The following is a 19,503-nucleotide window of genomic DNA, read 5'->3' as shown; positions in this document are numbered from 1 at the left end:
CAAGCCACACAGGAGAGGCAGAAGGAGCTTAGGGAACTTAACAAGTGGCTGAGGAATTGGTGTAGGAAGGAGGGGTTTGGATTCCTGGAGAACTGGGCTGACTTCTCAGTCGGCTACCGGCTCTTTAGTAAGGATGGGCTGCACCATAATGGGGACGGTACAGCTCTTTTGGGTAGAAAGATGGCCACCAAGTTGGAGGGGATTTTAAACTAGGAGACGGGGGGAAGGCTCAGAAGTAGAGTCAGTCAGGAGGGAGCAAAGGACAGAAGGCAGTAGTAGAGTCAGCAGCGACAGTAGTTCCATAATGTCAATTGGGGGGGTCTGTGCGGGAAAACCTCAGACCAAACAGGAATAAACAATCACCATTCACGATTAACTTCCACAAAACTAAGAGGGGTATATGCTAATGCCAGGAGCCTAGCTAATAAAATGGATGAGTTTGAAATGTTAGTACATGAGGATGACATAGACCTTGTGGGAATAACGGAGACTTGGTTCGACCCCTCACATGACTGGCTGGCCAATATCCAAGGGTATTCGGTGTACCGGAAGGACTGGGTAGGAAAAAGAGGGGGAGGGGTATGTCTCTATGTCAAGAACAATGTAAGGGTGATAGAGAGGAGTGATATTACGGAAGGGATGAGTATGGAGTTAGAATCCGTGTGGGTAGAACTCCAAAGGGAAGAAGAAAAGGGAAAAGTAATTGTGGGGGTTTGCTATAGGCCACCCAACCAAAGGGAGGAGGTAGAGCTGGAATTTTTATCACTATTGGTTAAAGTGGCAAAACTGGGATCAGTCATCATATTGGGGAGCTTATCCCGACATTGACTGGGAAGAGGGGACTGCACACTCACAGAAGGCCCGTCTATTCACGGAAACCTTACAGGAAAACTACATGTCACAGTTGGTGGATTCTCCTACTAGAGAAAATGCAGTCCTGGATCTATTGATCCCTAATGACCCAGACCTAATCTCGGAGGTAGGAGTCCAGGACAACCTGGGCTCTAGCGATCACAGGATGATCACATTTAGTGTAAATAACAATATAACAAGGCAAGTGGGGAACATAAGAACCCTAAACTTCAGAAGGGCAAACTTTCCAAAATTGTGCTCATTGATGGAAAGGGTAAACTGGGACCAAACCACCCTGGGATCACTGACCACTGAGGAAAAATGGGAATGCTTTAGGAACATATTAAACAAATGCATCTTGCAGTGCATTCCTATGGGAAATACATTTTGAAAAAACAAAGCCATACCTGGCTGGCTAAACCGTAACGTTAAAAAACTTATTAGGGAAAAAAAAATGGCCTTCAAGAAATATAAATCAGAGGGCACAGTATCGGCTTTCGAGCAATACAAGGAGGAAAATAAGAAAAGTAAAGTAAACACAATCAAAATGGCTAAAATCAACTTTGAGAGACAAATAGCGGAGGATAGTAAAAAAAAAAGCAAAGAAATTCTTTAAATATAGCAACAGCAAAAAAACTAGGGCAGAGCATATTGCACACATAATTAACGATGATGGGAGGATGGTTACAGAGGACACTGAAAAAGCATCCGTGCTGAATGCTTTTTTCTTGTCAGTCTTTACACAGGAAAAGGAGGGGTACACTGACCACGACTATATGGTTAGTAGTAACACACAGGTCTTGCCGCTATGGCTAACAGAGGGTGAAATTAGGGAAAGGCTAGATAAACTTAACACAAACAAATCACCAGGCCCGGATGGCGTACATCCGAGAGTACTCAAGGAACTCAGTAAGGTTATATCTAGACCACTGTTCCTGATCTTTGCTGACAGTATTATGACAGGAAATGTACCGGGGGATTGGAGGAAAGCTAACGTGATACCGATATTCAAAAAGGGGCAGAGGCATATCCCAGGAAATTATAGGCCTGTCAGTTTGACATCGATAGTATGTAAACTTCTGGAGGGGATGATAAGGGACTATATCGTAGAGTTTGCTAAAGACAACAACATCAGCAGTAATCAGCACGGGTTTACAAATGGGTGTTCTTGTCAAGCCAATCTCTTAACATTCTACGAGGAGGTGAGCTAGATAGGGGCAGACCAGTGGATGTGGTGTACCTGGATTTCGCTAAGGCGTTTGATACAGTTCCCCACAAGCGCTTAATTTACAAAATAAGGTCTGCAGGTATCGACAGCAGGCTTTGCTCTTGGATACGAAACTGGCTAAAAGGGCGTGTCCAAAGGGTGGTAATAGACAGCGCATATTTAGACTGGTCTGAGGTGGTAAGCGGGGTCCCCCAAGGCTCAGTCCTGGGACCAACCTTGTTCAATTTATTCATAAACAGCATTGAGGACGGGATCAATAGTTTGATATCAGTTTTTGCAGATGACACAAAATTGGGCAGGGCACAGCATGAAGCAGATATCCTACAGAATGACCTGGACAAAATAACAGAGTGGGCAAGGACATGGCAAATGAGGTTTAATGTGGAGAAGTGTAAGGTTTTGCACTTGGGGACTAAAAACATAAAAGCACAATACACGTTAGGGGAGGAACCCTTGGGGAATCAAAAATGGAGAAAGATCTGGGAGTCTTGGTTGATGATAGATTAGGCAATAGCATGCAATGTCAAGCGGCAGCTGCCAAAGCCAGCAGAATATTAGCATGCATAAAGAAAGGGATGTATTCCAGAGATAAGACTATAATCCTTCCACTTTATAAAACTCTGGTCCGACCGCATCTGGAGTATTCTGTCCAGTTCTGGTCGCCAGTCCTCATGTGTTGGAGCTGGAGAGAGTCCAGAGAAGGGCAACTAAACTGATTAGGGGATTTGGAGGACCTTAATTATGAAGAGCGTCTGCAATCACTTGATTTATTCTCCCTGGGGAAGAGACGCCTGAGGGGGGACATGATAGCAATTTATAAATATCTCAATGGGGATCTCGGCATAGAAAAACAGCTATTCAGTCGAAGGGATTGCGTGAGGACTCGAGGGCATACAATGCGATTAGAGGAGAAGCGTTTTAACCTCAGGCAACGTGGGGGGTTCTTTACTGTTAGGGCTACAAGATTGTGGAATTCTCTACCACAAGAGGGGGTTTCTGCGGGAAGTATGGTGGCTTTCAAAAGACTCTTATATGTACATCTCAAGGATCAGAACATTCAGGGCTATGCGAGATGATTACAGCCACACACACCTACACAGGTTTAACTGGATGGTCTATTGTCTTTATTCAACCTCACCTACTATGTAACTATGTATGAGTGCTGCAAGCATTGCTGCAGAGGTTGAAAAGGTGGGGGGGTCAGTCTGTCAGTGCTCAGACCAATACGCCACACACTGCATCAAATTGGTCTGCATGGCTGCCGTACCATAAGGAAGCCTTTTCCAGAAATGATGCACAAGAAAGTCCGCAAAAAGTTTGCAAACAGTTTGCCGAAGACAAGCACACTAAGGACTTGAATTACAGGAAGGTCTGATGAGACCAAGATAAACTTATTTGGTTCAGATGGTGTCAAGCGTGTGTGGCGGTCCTGGTGAGGTGTACAAAGACAAGTGTGTCTTGCCTACAGTCAAGCATAGTGGTGGGAGTGTCATGGTCTTGGGCTGCATGAGTGCTGCCAACACTGGGGAGCTACAGTTCATTGAGGGAACCATAAATGCCAACATGTACTGTGACATACTGAAGCAGAGCATGATCCCGTCACTTTGGAGACTGGGCCGCAGGGCAATATTCCAACATGATAACGACCCCAAACACACCTCCAAGATGACCACTGCCTTGCTTAACCACTTGCCGACTGCCACACGACTATATACTGCGGCAGTCAACCTCTCCTGGGCAAAGTGACGGATGGGTACGACACTTGCCCGCAAGCCTCTAGGGGGCAAGCGTGCGCTCGTTCACGGACATCCCCGCGCGTGTGACCGGCGGCTCCGATGTCCGCCGGCCACTCGCTATCTCCCGCAGGAGAGGGAGAAAGACAGACGGCTGATGTAAACACAGCCGTCTGTCATTCTCCCTTAGATCATGACCGAGGCTATGCGATCCTTCTATGTAGGATCGTATGTCTCTGTGATGATCTAACAAGCCACTCCCCCTGACAGTTAGAATCACGCCCCTAGGGACACACTTAACCCCTCGATCACCAATAAAGTTAACCCCTTCCCTGCCATTGTCATTTTTACAGTAACAGTGCATATTTATAGCACTGATTACTGTAGTAATGTCACTGGTACCCCCAAACGTGTCAAAAATGTCAGTTAAGGGTCCAATCTGTCCGCTGCAATGTCGCAATACCGCAAAAAAAAAAAAATCGTAGATCGCCGCCATTACTAGTTAAAAAAAAAAAACAATAAAAATGACATAAATCTTTCCCGTAGTTAGTAAACGCAATAACTTTTGCGCAAACCAATCAAAATACGCTTATTGCAAAATATTTTACCAAAAATATGTAGCAGAAAACAAATTGGCCTAAAATGTTAAAAAATTTTGATTTTTACATTTTTTTTTTTTTTGAGAATTTCATATAAAAAAATATTGTTATTTTTTCACAATTGTCGCTCTTTTTTTGTTTATAGCGCAAAAAGTAAAAATCGCACAGATGATCAAATACCACCAAAAGAAAGCCCTGTTTGTGGGAAAAAAAGGACGTCAATTTCATTTGAGTACAGCATCGCACGACTGCGCAATTGTTCGTTACAGTCACGCAGTGCCTAATTGCAAAATAGGGCCTGGTCTTTGAGCAGCCAAATCCTCCAGGGCTTAAGTGGTTAAGAAGCTGAGGGTAAAAGTGATGGACTGGCCAAGCATGTCTCCAGACCTAAACCCTATTGAGCATCTGTGGGGCATCTTCAAACGGAAGGTGGAGGAGCGCAAAGTCTCTAACATCCACCAGCTCCTTGATGTCGCCATGGAGGAGTGGAAGAGGATTCCAGTGGCAACATGTGAAGCTCTGATGAACTCCATGCCCAAGAGGGTTAAGGCAGTGCTGAAAAATAATGGTGGCCACACAAAATATTGATACTTTAGGCCCGATTTGGACATTTTCCCTTAGGGGTGTACTCACTTTTGTTGCCAGTGGTTTAGACATTAATGGCTGTGTGTTGAGTTATTTTAAGGGGACAGCAAATTTACAGTTATACAAGCTGTACACTCACTACTTTACATTGTAGCAAAGTGTCACATGAAAAATATAATAAAATATTTACAAAAATGTGAGGGGTGTACTCACTTTTGTGAGATACTGTATGTATATATATATATATATATATATATATATATATATATATAAATTTGCTGTCCCCTCAAAATATCTCAACACAAAGCAATTCATGTCTAAACCGCTGGCAACAAAAGTGAGTACACCCCTAAGTGAAAATGTCCAAATTGGGCCTAGAGTATCAATATTTTGTGTGGCCACCATTATTTTTCAGCACTGCCTTAAACCTCTTGGGCATGGAGTCCATCAGAGCCTCACAGGTTGCCACTGTAATGTCCAAATAATAATAATATATATACACTGTGTATATATATATATATATACACTATATTGATATATACTGTGTAGATATATATATATATATATATATATATATATATATATATATATATATATATATATATATATATATATATATTTGTTTTTTTTTTTTAAGAACATTATGCAATCCTTTTGAAGATTATATTGTAGAGTAACAAAAATAAATACAAAATCATATATATATTCCCTTCAAGAGGTTCTAAGATTGGATACATTTCTGGTGCAGCTACATATCTCAGCCTTAAACAAACTGACCTCTCTTATTGCAGAACAGAACTTGCTTTGTAGGACTCGTTGTAAGGCTTGAAGTTTCTGAGGTGGCACTTCCCCACTTCGTTGCAGTCTTTCCAGCAGCTCAATTGCACGGGATACATCTAGAATTCACAATACTTAGTCAATGGAGGTTTTTTTTAGATCAGAATATGAAAAATGTCTGTTTAATTATTTATTCCAATTAAAACTATTTTCTATATTGTATTTTAAAGCCCAATTGCATTTTTTAGTTTAAATTAGCCTAATACATTCCAGGTGTAATAAAGCAAAAAGGTTTGCAAAGCCTTACAGTTAATTTTTTTGCCCTAGTAGAAAAGCCTGTGTCATGTTAGTACAGTGGCATTCTTTCTCACTGTGGGGAAGCAGTGATCCCTCTGCAGAGGTCCTGTATGCACCCTGCTCTCCAATCCACAGGGTTCTCTGCAGAGAGACCCACTTCTTCAAAGCAGAGAGCAAAGTGTCCCACTCTGTGGCCTTTTGGCAGGGGACAGACTTTTGTACTCAGTTTGTAGTTAACCCCCCCCCCCCCCCCCCAACCCTTTAGTAGAATCTAAATGCTGGGAGACGGAAGCAGACATAGTAAAATTACAATAAATATTCAAATTTATTCCCCTGCAAAGTACGGTAGATTTCAAGCTGAAAGTGGGAGGGCAAGAATATAAGTCAGTCATATTAGGGGAGAGTATGACTGGGGGGGTCAACAATCAAGAAAGGATCTGTATGTTCTGGTAGATCACGGACCTAACAGCTCCTAAAGCAAGGAAAACAGAAAAGACAAAAAAGAAAAGAGAAGAGAATAGAAAGAGAGTTCATTAAAGTGCTAATACACCCTTATAAAACCCCACTGAAGTTCTTAGCCTCAGGTGATACACATGTAACTTTTAAAACATTCTACTAAGCTGGCCAGAACTATTTCTAGAGGGAGTCTATTCTACATGTTCACAGCTCTTACTATGAAGAATCATTTTGTATAAAGTGACAATCATTACAGCAGAACTAACGACTAATGTAAACAAAAACTGTGAGCAGCCATGCAATGTCTCTTCTGCAATAAAATAAATCTACCTGCCTGCTTACAGTTTTCTGTTGAATGCATTTCACATTACGGCACAGTGCCTGCGTGAATAGATGACTGTACTCCTTTGCATACATGGGGGTGATGTCATCCCACAACAGCCAATCAAAATGGCTTGAGATTGGAACCTGGAAAATTGTGGTTCTTTTGGGACTATGGCAATATTATCCCCATAATGGACTTAAAGGATAAGTTCCCCTTTAAAAAAAAATAAAAACGGCATATCTTTTTGTAGGTAAAAAATGTGCATTTATGATTCCTTTTACTAGGAGCCTGGAAAACATTATACCCCCCCATCAGCATCTGCATCTGTACCCAAAGTGACGTTAATTTGGCATGGGTACACATTTTGAGGCTTTTGTTTCTTTGTCAAACCTCTTGACAAAAGGGCAGAAGCCTTGAAATGTGTAGCCACATTGCTTTGACATCACCTCCGGTCCAGCAACAGTCCATTCTCTCTGTTTCCTGCTTCTTGGTTTCCTGGACATTGTGAACAACCTGAACAGCAGCAGTGTGCTTTAGATTTTAAACCATACTGTGGCTAAATGGATCTAATGTCACCACTACCTTGCACTACATGAGCTTTTCATCTGGTTCTAAGTAGGTTGCTATTTGTTTTCTGCTATTTATATTCACCTATTATGCTGCATTTAGATTGGCTCCCCCCTGGTGTTCTCAGCTACATTTGCCATTCCTGTGTTTATGCCCTTATACCAGGGGTGGGGAACCTAAGGCCCGGGGGCCGTATGCGGCCCTCGAAGTCATTTGGTCCGGCCCCCCATGCAGCCGAGTCTGTTTCTCAGCTGATCTGTCAGAACGGAGCCAATGCTTCCTGTATTGTTCCGGCTCCGTTCTGACTCCGCCTGTGACCAATACAGGAAACATCGCCTCTTCCTCCAGCACGGCGCCGCTGCTAGCCAGCATTTCCCACCAGCAGCACACACAGCAGTACCAGCCAGAGCCAGCAGCACTCACAGCAGTACCAGCCAGAGCCAGCATCATTCACAGCAGTACCAGCCAGAGCCAGCAGCACCAGCCAGAGCCAGCAGTAACAGCCAGAGCCAGCAGTACCCACAACAGTACCAGCCAGAGCCAGTAGTACCCACAACAGAACCAGCAGTACCCAGAGCAGTACCAGCCAGAGCCAGTAGTACCCACAACAGAACCAGCAGTACCCACAGCAGTACCAGCCAGAGCCAGTAGTACATACAGCAGTACCAGCCTGGGCCAGCAGTACCTACAGCACAGTACCAGCCTGAATCAGCAGTACCCACAGCAGTACCAGCCAGCAGTACCCACAGCACAGTACAAGCCAGCAGTACCAGCCTGAGCCCGCAGTACCAGCCAGCTATACCCACCACCAGCATTACCCGCCAGCAGTTCTTTTCAAAACTTACCACCACAAAGAGTCGACTAAGCTCCAGACTGACCGACACAAACCTGGAAAACCAGTTGCGAGTAGCAACATCATCAATACCAGCTAACATCACACACCTCACCAAAGAGAAGCAGTTGCAGCCATCACATTAGGGGTGAGTTAATTAAATGTTTGACCAAATATAATAGGCACCTTTTTAAGTTGATAATTTTGTACTGCCCCCGAATGATTTTATAAAAACCCAAATGGCCCCTGGCAGAAAAAAGGTTCCCCACCCCTGCCTTATACCTTGTCTTTCCTGAGCCAGGCTAGGCAATGTACTGGTACGTCGCTGCCTGTTTCCACACTTGTGTGTGCCCTCTGCTGACCCCTACTGTGCCTACAGCACAAGCTTGTCAGCTGGTTTCAGCAAATGATTATAAACCTGCTGATCGACTGTAGCTAATCGCAGAACAGCCCCGTGTCTTGTTTGTAAACACAGACAGGATCTGGACTGTTCTTTTCCTAAGCCTTTTTCAATTCAGGAAGAGGACAAAGCCAGACCTGTGTGAGTAGAAACAGCACATTTACACTTGTATACACCTGTCAGGCACATTTAACCCTCGATTGACCTCCAGTTAAACCTTCAGTCCCCGTTCACACTGGGGCGACCTCTCAAGCGACCTGGTCGCCTGACAGGTCGCCGTAGGTCGCTCGCCATAGAGAAGCTATGGACCCGTTCTAATAGGAGCGACACAAGTATAGACTTCAATGTTATGAAGTCCGTGCCGGCCGCTCCGAGGTCGCGGTGCGAGCAGCGCGCCGCGGCCTATGAGGTCGCCCCGGCAAGTTGGATCGCCCCAGTGTGAACGGGGCCTGATAGCACTGTCACTCAGCCAGTGCCATTATTACAGTGTCTGTGTACAGAATGTATCACTGATCATTGTACTAGTGTCACTAGCGACATCAGATAGCTCCAGAGTCAGTTAGCATCCCTCCTAGCCAGTGTCAATTAGCACTAGAATGCCTGCCAGATTATCGCAGTCACACTTGCTGATCACCGCCACAGCTAGTATAGTATCTGTACGGATGAGTATCTTGATCGTGAACAGAACTATACAAGTGTCCCCATTAATATAGTGTCCCGAAAAATGCAGTGTTAACAGGGTTGTGCTCGATCACTGCTAGCACTTGCGTTTAGCCCTTTTACCCCCCAACAAGTGCAGTGTCAGTGTAGTTTCTGATCACTACGACCTCTGTCCACAAAAATGCAAGGCTAGCATGATCAGGCCTAATCTCTGCTCGCACTAGCAGTAAATTGCATCTCTGGCGCGCAAGCAGCTCTTCTAGCCAGGAGCTCATTTTCCCATAGTCACCAGTAGGTACCTGTAAATTTAGTTATCAAAATGTCCCACAAAAGGTACACTAGTGAGGAGCCCTACAGGATTTTGAGCAGGACAGATGACAGCAAAGGAGAAACCTCACTGTCAGAATCCTGCTCAGAAAATGAACATGCCGAAAGCAGCTGCACTCTGACTGCTAGCTCATATGATGGAGAAGAGGTCCCTGCTAAAATTAGAGTTCTGGATCCCATGTTGCTGGGGTGCTAGAAATGCATAATTATGCTCATATGCAGCTATTCATTGCTACTAGCAAGCTAGTGTGCTATAGTGATTCTATTGTGTATATATGTAGAGTGTTAGTGTAGTGTGAATATAGTAATAGTGCAGCATGAGTGTAGTGTGACTGTTCATTTTTACTTTAGTGTCAATTTAGTGTGAATATAGTGATAGTGCAGTGCGGGTGTAGTACGACTGTTCATTTTTACTGTAGTAGTTTAGTGCTTTAGGGCAGGTTACCTGCAGTATATTGAAGTGGGCCAATGTAGAGTGTCAGTGCAGTTTTACTGCAGTATAGTAGTGCGTCTGGGCACTTTTACTATATTATAGTATATTGAAGTGTGTTAGTACACTTTTACTGCAGTATATTGCAATGCGTTAGTGCATGTTTACTGCAGTTTATTGCAGTGCATTAGTAAACTTTTACTGCAGTATATTGAAGTGCGTTAGTGCACATTTACTGCAGTATATTGAAGTGCGTTTGTGCACATTTACTGCAGTATATTGAAGTGCGTTAGTGCCCTTTTACTGCAGTATATTGAAGTACATAAGTGCATGTTTACTGCAGTATATTGAAGTGTGTTTGTGCACGTTTACTGCAGTATATGGAAGCGCGTCAGGTTACTTTTACAGCAGGATATCGAAGTCCACATTTACTGAAGTATATTGAAGTGTGTTAGTGCACGTTTGCTGCAGTATATTGAAGTGTGTTACTGTAGAATGTCAGGGCAGTAGTGCGTCTGGGCACTTTTACTTTAACAGCAGGATATCGAAGTGCACTTTTACTGCAGTATATTGAAGTGCATTAGTGCACATTTACTGCAGTATATTGCAGTGCGTTAGTGCACATTTCCTGCAGTATATAGAAGTTTGTCATTGGAGTTTTATCGCAGTATATTGAAGTTAGTCAGGGTACTTTTTTGGCAGTATATTGAAGTGCGTTAATGCAAGCTTACTGCAGTATATTGAAGTGGGTCAGGGTACTTTTATGGCACAATATTGAAGTGCACTTTTACAGTAGTATATTGAAGTGTGTTATTGCACTTTTACGGCAGTATATTGAAGGGCATTAGGGCATTTTTACTGCAGTATATTGAAGTGTGTCAGTGGAGTTTACTGCAGTATAGTAGTGCATCTGGGCACTTTTACGACAGTATATTGAAGTGCGTTAGTGCACTTTTACTGCAGTATATTGCAGTGTGTTAGTGCACATTTAATGCAGTAAATTAAAGTGCATTAGTGCACTTAAACTGCAGTATATTGAAGTGTATTAGTGCATGTTTACTGCAGTATATTGAAGTGTGTCAGTGGAGTTTTACTGTAGTATATTGAAGTGTGTCAGTAGAGTGTGTCTGTGTAGTGAGTTCCCAAGTTCAAGTGCACCAAAAACCTCTTTCTGTGGATTAAAGTGCATCCAAATATACATTTCCCTGTCTTTATTATATTTTGGTAAAAAGCTCCCCCTCCTTCCAATCATGTCCATGCTAACAAGGAGAAGTAGATGTTCCCATGGCACTGTGAGGGGGCCAGCAGCATCTGTGTCCACAGGAAAAGGTGGACGTGGTCTGTCCTCAGACAGGGCACCATTTCCTCTGTATAGTGATGTTGCCTGTGCTATCCAGCCACTGCATGCAGAAAAGGTGGTGGCATAGCTTACTAAACAATCCTCATATTCCTCATCCTCTATTACCCAAGCAGAGACTAGTGTGCAGTCCACAGCAGCTGCCAGAGCAGCTTATTTTGCCTTCTTGTCCACAGCTACTCCTGCCATATGTCAAGGTCTTACTTTGCTCTCCGTTGGCAGCCATCTTGGACATGTGCAGACTGCTGTCTCTTATAAACTCCGCCTGCTGCCTGGGCGTCGCTCAGTGATGATGTTGCACACCTTACTATTTATATCACCTGATGACTTGCAGTCCTTGCCCTTGTGTTTGTGCTCCAAGGTGCATCACTACTAGCAGTTTTCTGTTCTCCGTGTTCCTCCGTACATGATCTGACTTGGCTGATGACTTTCCTGGCTCTCGATCCCACATCAGCAGACCACCCGGCATCAGCTGACTACCCCACGCCTGGACTTGACCCCGGCTTGGATGACTACCCACTTCCAGACTCTATCCCGGCATGGATGACTACCTGCTTCTGGACTTTACCCCGGCTGTTCCTGATTTCGCTCCTCTTTTTTGCTATACGCTTATTGTTGTTGCTATGATAAACTGCTTTATTTTACTTGCATCTTCATGTGGTCTGGTTTCCTGGCACCCTGACAGTACACAAGGGCCATGAATCCTGATGATGCAGTTGCTCCCATGCTCCCCATGCTGGTTACCAGGCTCGATCAACAAGATCACCTTTTGGATCACTTCACTCAGGCGTTGCAGACATTGCTTGAACACAAAGCACACCTTGCTCCTGGTGCTGCTAGGCCAGTGGTTCCTCCTGCTGCTGCTCCTGTTGCCGCCCCTGTTGCCGCCCCTGCTCCTGCAGCTTCAGCTGGAGTTGCTGTTACCAGAGGGATGACTGGTTCAGCCCCCCTCCCGCGGCACTATGGGCGTGAACCGAGTCAGTATCCTGGCTTCCTAAACCAAGTGGGCATTTATTTTGAGATGGTTCCTCAGGCATTTCCCTCTGGCAGGTTCAAGGTGGGCTTCATAATCTCGTTGCTCTTGGACAAGGCCTTGGCCTGGGCGAATCCCTTGGGGACGATAATCCTGTGATACTTGATTACCCGAGTTTTGTTGCCTCCTTTCGTAGGGTATTCAATGTGCCTGTTCGCTCTCCCTCTGCTGCTAAGCTGCTCCCGTCCATTCAACAGGGTATACAAACCTTTGCTGGGTATGCCATCGAATTTCGTTCCCTGACAGCAGAGGTGGGCTGGAACAATGAGGCTCTGGTGGCTGTTTTCTCTCATGGTCTACAATAAGATAATAGTGCTGTGCTAACTAATGCTGCTTAACAAAGCAATTCCTAAAAGACTAATTAAGAACAGATAAAGGTCCATGCAAAAAAACGTGAATGGAAAGATGCTCTGAAACATATGTCATCTGGTATGTAGTACATGTGATCCAGTGTGCATATCCCACCGTAAATGCTGGCCCCAGACCCCTGAATTAACAGAAGGGTCATAAGCGCTTTTTCCTTTACTCCTTAAAGAAAATATATCTCTGAACAACAATCTGTCCTGTATCCAAAATCCTTAGGCCCAGATTGGCAGAGAAGTCTTGTGGTGTCAATCATCCATATAATAGGCATAAAAAGAATGGAAGCGAATCATAGTGTTTTGCTTGACAAGGCATTTACCTCCTACCACTCAGCCCATTTACAAGAGTACCTGAAAGCCACACAAATGGGACGCAATTCTGCTCCTCCTCACCTTTATGGTCTCCCGCTGCTATATCTCATGACCTCTCAGCAGCCTCCACTGACAGGCATGATGGCATAGTGAAGGGTTCCACAGATCCTTGAAGCACATCTGCCAGCTGCACACCGCCAGCTGTAGACTATAACAGGCAAATTTCTCTGCCCCAGCAAATGCAGCGAAAAAAAATAAATAAAATACAGTCACTGCCACCCACATGTCCAGCATCTAAATTGAAGCTTGTCAAAGATATGCCATGCAGTACTTCAGCTGGTCTGTCTAGGGGACAGGAGCCACACCGGAGCAGAGATTCTTTGAGCTCTGCAGGAGCAGGCCCAGAGGTGGTTCACGCCATGCCAGCTGGAGCCAGGAACAGTAGTGTGCAATAATGCACTAACCTCCTGTCCGCCCTTAGACAGGGAAAGTAGACACATGTGCCATGCCTAGCACATGTCCTCAGTTTGGTGGTGCAGGGTTTCTTAAACAGGTACCTAGGGTTGAAGGATCTGCTAAAGCAGACCAGAAGAGTCTGCAGCTATTTCAGGGGGTCATACACAGCCAGTGATCTGTTGGCTGAAATTTAGGAGGAAATCCACTTGCCCATAAATCGCCTGATTTGTGACATGTCTACCAGGTGGAACTCCCCTTTGGCAATGCTGCAGAGGCTGCACATGCAGAAGAGGACTGTGAATGAGTACCTGTGTGAGTATGGCATAAGGACAGACTTAGGCCATTGGCTGTTGATAAAGGATGCATGCACTGTACTGTCAACATTTGAGGAGGCGACTCTGCATGGCAATATGAATAGGGCACTCGCGGAAGAGGAAGACTTACTTTCCTCCCAAAGCTCACTTTCTGCAGGCTTCATTCTTGCGACTCCACAGAACACACAACAGGAAGAGGAGGATTCTAGTAGTTTTGGAGGCATTGAAGCAAAGGAAGACATACGTCAAACCTTTTCTATCCCCAGACCCCTTGAGAACCCTTAGGAAGAGTACATGGCTGGGAGGAGGCAGTTCCAGATACTGTAATCCTCAGTGACCCCGAGTATTCTGTTTCTCATGCATGGGCTCCCTCATTCTCTTTGATTGGCCGCTGCAGTGGTTTGTCTTGTTCGTCTTGATGCATGTGCAAATTTGGGGCACATTTGCTGTTAAGGCTCTTTCTCAAAGTGGGGCTATTTTGAAAAGTGGAAGCACTTCTGACTCTGCACTCATCATCTGAATGTGTCTTCTGAAAATTTCTTCTCTGTCCCTCCATAGGTATGTTCATACTGCTGTAACTCCACCCAAAACTCTGATACTGAAAACTGCTCTCCTTATGTTTTGTCTTTACCTGTGGTATGTTCATACTGCTGAAACTCCACCAAAAACTCTGATACTGAAAACTGCTTGCCTTATGGTTTGTCTTTAACTGTGGTATGTTTATATTGCTTAACCATCTGTAGACTGTTCTCATTGCAATGCTTTATTTTCTCTCTATGTCTTACCTTAATTTATAGCCTGTTCGTATTTCTTAGTTGTCCTCTTGTAAATCTGTTTCTAAAGTTACATAGTTAGTCAGGTTGAAAAAAGACACAATTCCATCCGGTTCAACCATAAAAAAAAAAAAAACAGTATTGAAAACCCTACCATACAATCCCATATACACAATCCTATACCCGCTGTTGATCCAGAGGAAGGCAAAAATAAACCCCAGCTAAGCATGATCCAATTTGCTACAGCAGGGGAAAAAAATTCCTTCCTGATCCCCCGAGAGGCAATCGGATATTCCCTGGATCAACTTTACCTAAAAAAAATGTTAGTACCCATTTATATTATGTACAACTAGGAAAGAATCCAGGCCTTTTTTAAAGCAATCTAGTGAGCTAGCCAGAACCACCTGGTTCTGATTGTTGCAGAGGTCACAGGGCTGCTATTGCTTCCTGTGGCCACTAGAGGCAGAGGAGAGCACCACGTGGAGAGGAGAGGGGGAACAGCTGAGGGAGACTTGGACAGAAGCCAGTGACTGAAGGGGGACTGCCGACGCAACGTGACAGACCCCAGGCAGTGGGAAAAGTACTGGAGGTGTGCGGGACTGACTGACCGGACAGGAGACAGCAGAAACGTGAGTGTGCTGAATCAGCTGTTTGGCTGAGTGAGGGGGAGGGGGATCACACAGACAGGCACAGACAGTGTGTAGAGAGACTGACAGGGGGAGGCTGCAGGATCTTCCTTCAGACGAGGACAGATCAGGGCAGACAAGCAGTAAATTTCACAGTACCTAGTACCTTGATAACTGCACGTACCTTGGTACTGGGAGTAGTACCTTAGCAACCAGGAAAAATACCGTAGACTGACGTGCTGGGGGAGGGGCTGAGAGGAGAGACCGGAAGCTGTGTGTGTGGGCAGCATGTGCAGCGCTGTGAGTGTGTGTGTGTGAAGGAGCTGCGGGGGGAGATGTGCGGGAGACCTCCTGGAGGGAAGCCTGTGACACCTGAGACCACCGACCGGCAGCGGAGGACGGTCAGGGGAGCTGAAGGACTGGGAGTGAGCTGGTGACCCGGACACCAGCACGTGAGTAGTTGACCGATCAGCTGTTTAGCAGCTGGTGGGGGGGAACCAGAGGGACTAGCTAGGGACTGTAGGCGACTGACTGTGCTCTGCGACTCACTGCTCTGCGACTGACTGCTGGGCTACTGACTGGGCTGTGCGACTGTGAGTGTTGTGCGACTGTGCTCTATGACAGCGACTGACCGGGCTGTGCGACTGACCGGGCTGTGCGACTGACCGGGCTGTGCGACTGAGAGTGTGGTGCGACAGAGTGTGGTGCGACCGTGAGTGTGGTGCGACTGAGTGTCAAGTGAGTGTAGCGGAGTGCAAGAGGGAGAGAAGGTAGAGTTAGGTAGCCAGGAAACAGCCACACAGGATAGACTTAAATTACTGAATCCCTATTAGATTAGATTAGCAGGTACAATGCCTGGCGGGTGTGGAGATGCGACTCGGTGTACATCTTGTGATATGAATGCGTTCCTCGATCATGCGATCGAGGGCGAATACAAATGCGCAAAATGTAAGCACGTTGCTTCCCTGGAAGCTCAGGTCCTGAATTTAGGGAAGCAGCTGGCAACACTGAGCCAAATGTCCATTCCGAAGGAGAGCCGGGATCGTACCCATCAGGCGCAGGCAGGGGCCTGCACAGAGGTGGGCCGAGTAATGGTGGTGCAGGCATCAGAGCAGAGTAGAGGGGTGACAATTAGGAGGGATAGAAGGGGACAAGGCAAGGAGGCCGGTCCTGGGCTGGAGCATCCCAATAGATACACCCCGTTGCATGATGTTGGGGAAACCAGTCAGGGACCAGCATTGCTGGAGCAGAGCGACGCCCCTAGCTGCCAGGGGAAGAACTCCTCCAGTGAGGCCGGGAGAAAGGGAAAGTAAAGACAGGTGCTGGTGGTAGGGGACTCAATCATTAGAAGGACAGACAGTGCAATCTGTCACAGAGACCGTGAGTGCCGAACAGTCTGTTGTTTACCAGGCACTCGGGTTCGGCACATCGCGGATCGGGTGGACAGATTATTGGGTGGGCCTGGGGAAGACCCAGCTGTCATGGTACACGTGGGTACCAATGACATAGGCAGAGGAAGATGGAGAGTCCTAAATGATTTCAGGGACTTAGGAGTTAAGTTGAGGACTAGGACCTCCAAGGTAGTATTTTCAGAAATACTACCTGTACCTCGAGCCACACCAGAGAGGCAGCGGGAGATTAGGTAAGTTAACAAGTGGCTGAGGAGCTGGTGTAGTAAGGAGGGTTTTGGGTTCCTGGAGAACTGGGCCGACTTCTCAGTCGGCCACCGGCTCTATGGTAGCGACGGATTGCACCTAAATGGGGAGGGTGCAGCCGTACTGATGGCCAAAAAGTTAGAGGGCTTTTAAACTAGGTGATGGGCGGGGAGGGTACAGATGTAGAATTAGCCAGTGGAAAGCAAGATTCAGAGGGCACAAATGGGGACATTAGCGGTAGGGTGTTCGGAGCTCCTAAACCCAGGGTGGGTATGGGGAAAAATCACAAGAGCAGCCTAAAAACATCAAATGAGGATATATGTAAACGGCCAAAATTACGAGGTTTGTATACCAATGCAAGAAGCCTGGCCAACAAGATGGGAGAGCTGGAGCTGCTGATGTTTGAGGAGGACTTAGATTTTGTGGGAATAACTGAGACTTGGTTCGACAGATCTCATGACTGGATGGCGACCATTCAGGGGTATTCCCTTTATCGCAGAGATAGAGAAGGTAAAAAAGGGGGAGGGGTATGTTTGTATATTAAGAACAGTGTACAGGTAAATATGAGGGATGATATTAATAATGGAGCTATGGACGAGGCAGAATCCCTATGGGTAGAACTTCAAAGGGAAGGCACTGTGGGCAAATGTTTTGCAGGACAATTTCATGGGTCAGATGGTGAACGCACCGACAAGAAACAATGCGGTACTTGACCTACTGATTACCAACAATACAGACCTGCTCACAGATATAGAAATATGGGGCAACTTAGGAAACAGTGACCATAGGTCAATTAGTTTCAGTATTAATTACAGTAATAGGAAACACAAGGGTAATATAAGGACAATTTCAAAACAGCCAATTTCCCAAAACTGTGCTCTCTGCTAGAAAATATCAAATGGGATAGAACCCTGTGAACAAAGAACACGGAGGAAAAATGGAAGTGCTTCAAGAGCATACTTAAAGGGATTGACCAGTGCATTCCAAAAGGGAAAAAAATTATTTAAGTATATAAATAGTAAGAAAGCAAGGCCAGAACACATTGGCCCCATAAAAGATGACAAAGGAAATATGGCCACAGAGGACAGAGAAAAGGCGGAAGTGTTAAATAATTTCTTCTCTTCAGTCTTCACAAAAGAATTGGGGGGCAACACTAACCCAGCTTGTAAGGCCAAACTAAATAATACACCTCAGCAAGTAGCGCCATGGCTAACAGAAGATAGACTTAGAACTAAACTAGAGAAACTTAACATAAATAAATCACTAGGGACCGGATGGCTTGCACCCGAGGGTTCTTAAAGAGCTCAGCCAGGTGATTGCCAGACCATTATTCTTGATTTTTAAGGATAGTTTACAGATGGTATGGTGTCAGCTGATTGGAAAAAAGCCAACGTGGTACCAATATTTAAAAAAGGGCCGAGATATATCCCGGGTAACTATAGGCCGGTCAGCCTAACATCAGTAGTCTGCAAGATTTGGAGGGGATGTTAAGGGACCACATACAAGACTTTAGTAATGAAAATGGTATTATTAGTAGTAATCAGCATGGATTCATGAAAAATCGTTCTTGCCAAACCAATCTATTAACCTTCTATGATGAAGTGAGCTGCCACCTAGATAAAGGAAAGCCTGTGGATGTGGTGTATCTGGACTTTGCAAAGGAATTTGACACCGTTCCCCACAAACGCTTACTGTTCAAACTAAGGAAGGTAGGTATGGACCATAAGGTGAGTACCTGGATAGAGAACTGGCTCCAGGGGAGAGTGCAAAGGGTGGTGATTAATGGGGAGTACTCGGATTGGGCGGGTGTGGAAAGTGGGGTCCCCCAGGGTTCTGTCCTGGGGCCAATCCTGTTTAATTTATTCATAAATGATCTAGAGGGGATATCTAGTACAATCTCAGTATTTGCGGATGATACTAAACTAAGCATGCCAATATCTTCTATGCAGGATGTGGAAACCTTACAAGCGGACCTGAACAAAATAATGGGGTGGGCAACTACATGGCAGATGAGGTTTAATGTTGAAAAATGTAAAGTAATGCACTTGGGTGCCAGAAACCAGAAAGCAAGCTACTCACTAGGGGGGGAACCTCTGGGTGAGTCTAGGATGGAAAAGGACCTGGGGGTACTGGTAGACAACAGGCTTGGCAGTGGCATGCAATGCCAAGCCGCTGCAAGCAAAGCCAACAGAATAGTGGGATGCATAAAAAGGGAGATTCACTCCAGAAATTAAGAGATTATTCTCCCACTCTACAAGACTCTGGTCCGGCCACATCTGGAGTATGCTGTCCAGTTCTGGGCGCCGGTCCTCAGGAAGGATGTGCTGAAACTGGAGAAAGTCCAGAGAAGGGCAACAAAAATAATTAGGGGAATAGAGGACATCAGCTATGAGGAAAGACTACAAGCACTGAACTTATTCTCTCTGGAGAAGAGACGATTGAGGGGGGATATGATATCAATGTACAAATACTGTACTGGCAACTCAAGCATATGGAAAAACCTATTCAGAGAAAGGAAATACAATAAGACACGTGGCCACTCACTAA

General features: G+C 45.3%; 1 protein-coding gene across 1 annotated transcript in view; it reads right to left on the bottom strand.

The window, feature by feature from the left end:
• LIN7B (lin-7 homolog B, crumbs cell polarity complex component) overlaps window positions 1-19,503 on the bottom strand; it is a gene marked incomplete at its 5' end in the record, with an annotated part of 183,421 nt that overhangs the window by 123,501 nt on the left and 40,417 nt on the right. The window contains one exon of the mRNA XM_082274250.1: window positions 5,775-5,893. Coding sequence (XP_082130376.1) covers window positions 5,775-5,893 — 119 coding nt within the window. The remainder of the gene's footprint in view (window positions 1-5,774; window positions 5,894-19,503) is intronic.

This window comes from Pelophylax lessonae, assembly GCF_965119305.1.
Source record: "Pelophylax lessonae genome assembly, chromosome: 12".
NCBI classification, from domain to species: Eukaryota; Metazoa; Chordata; class Amphibia; order Anura; family Ranidae; genus Pelophylax; species Pelophylax lessonae.
This window is presented reverse-complemented; position numbering and strand designations above follow the sequence as displayed.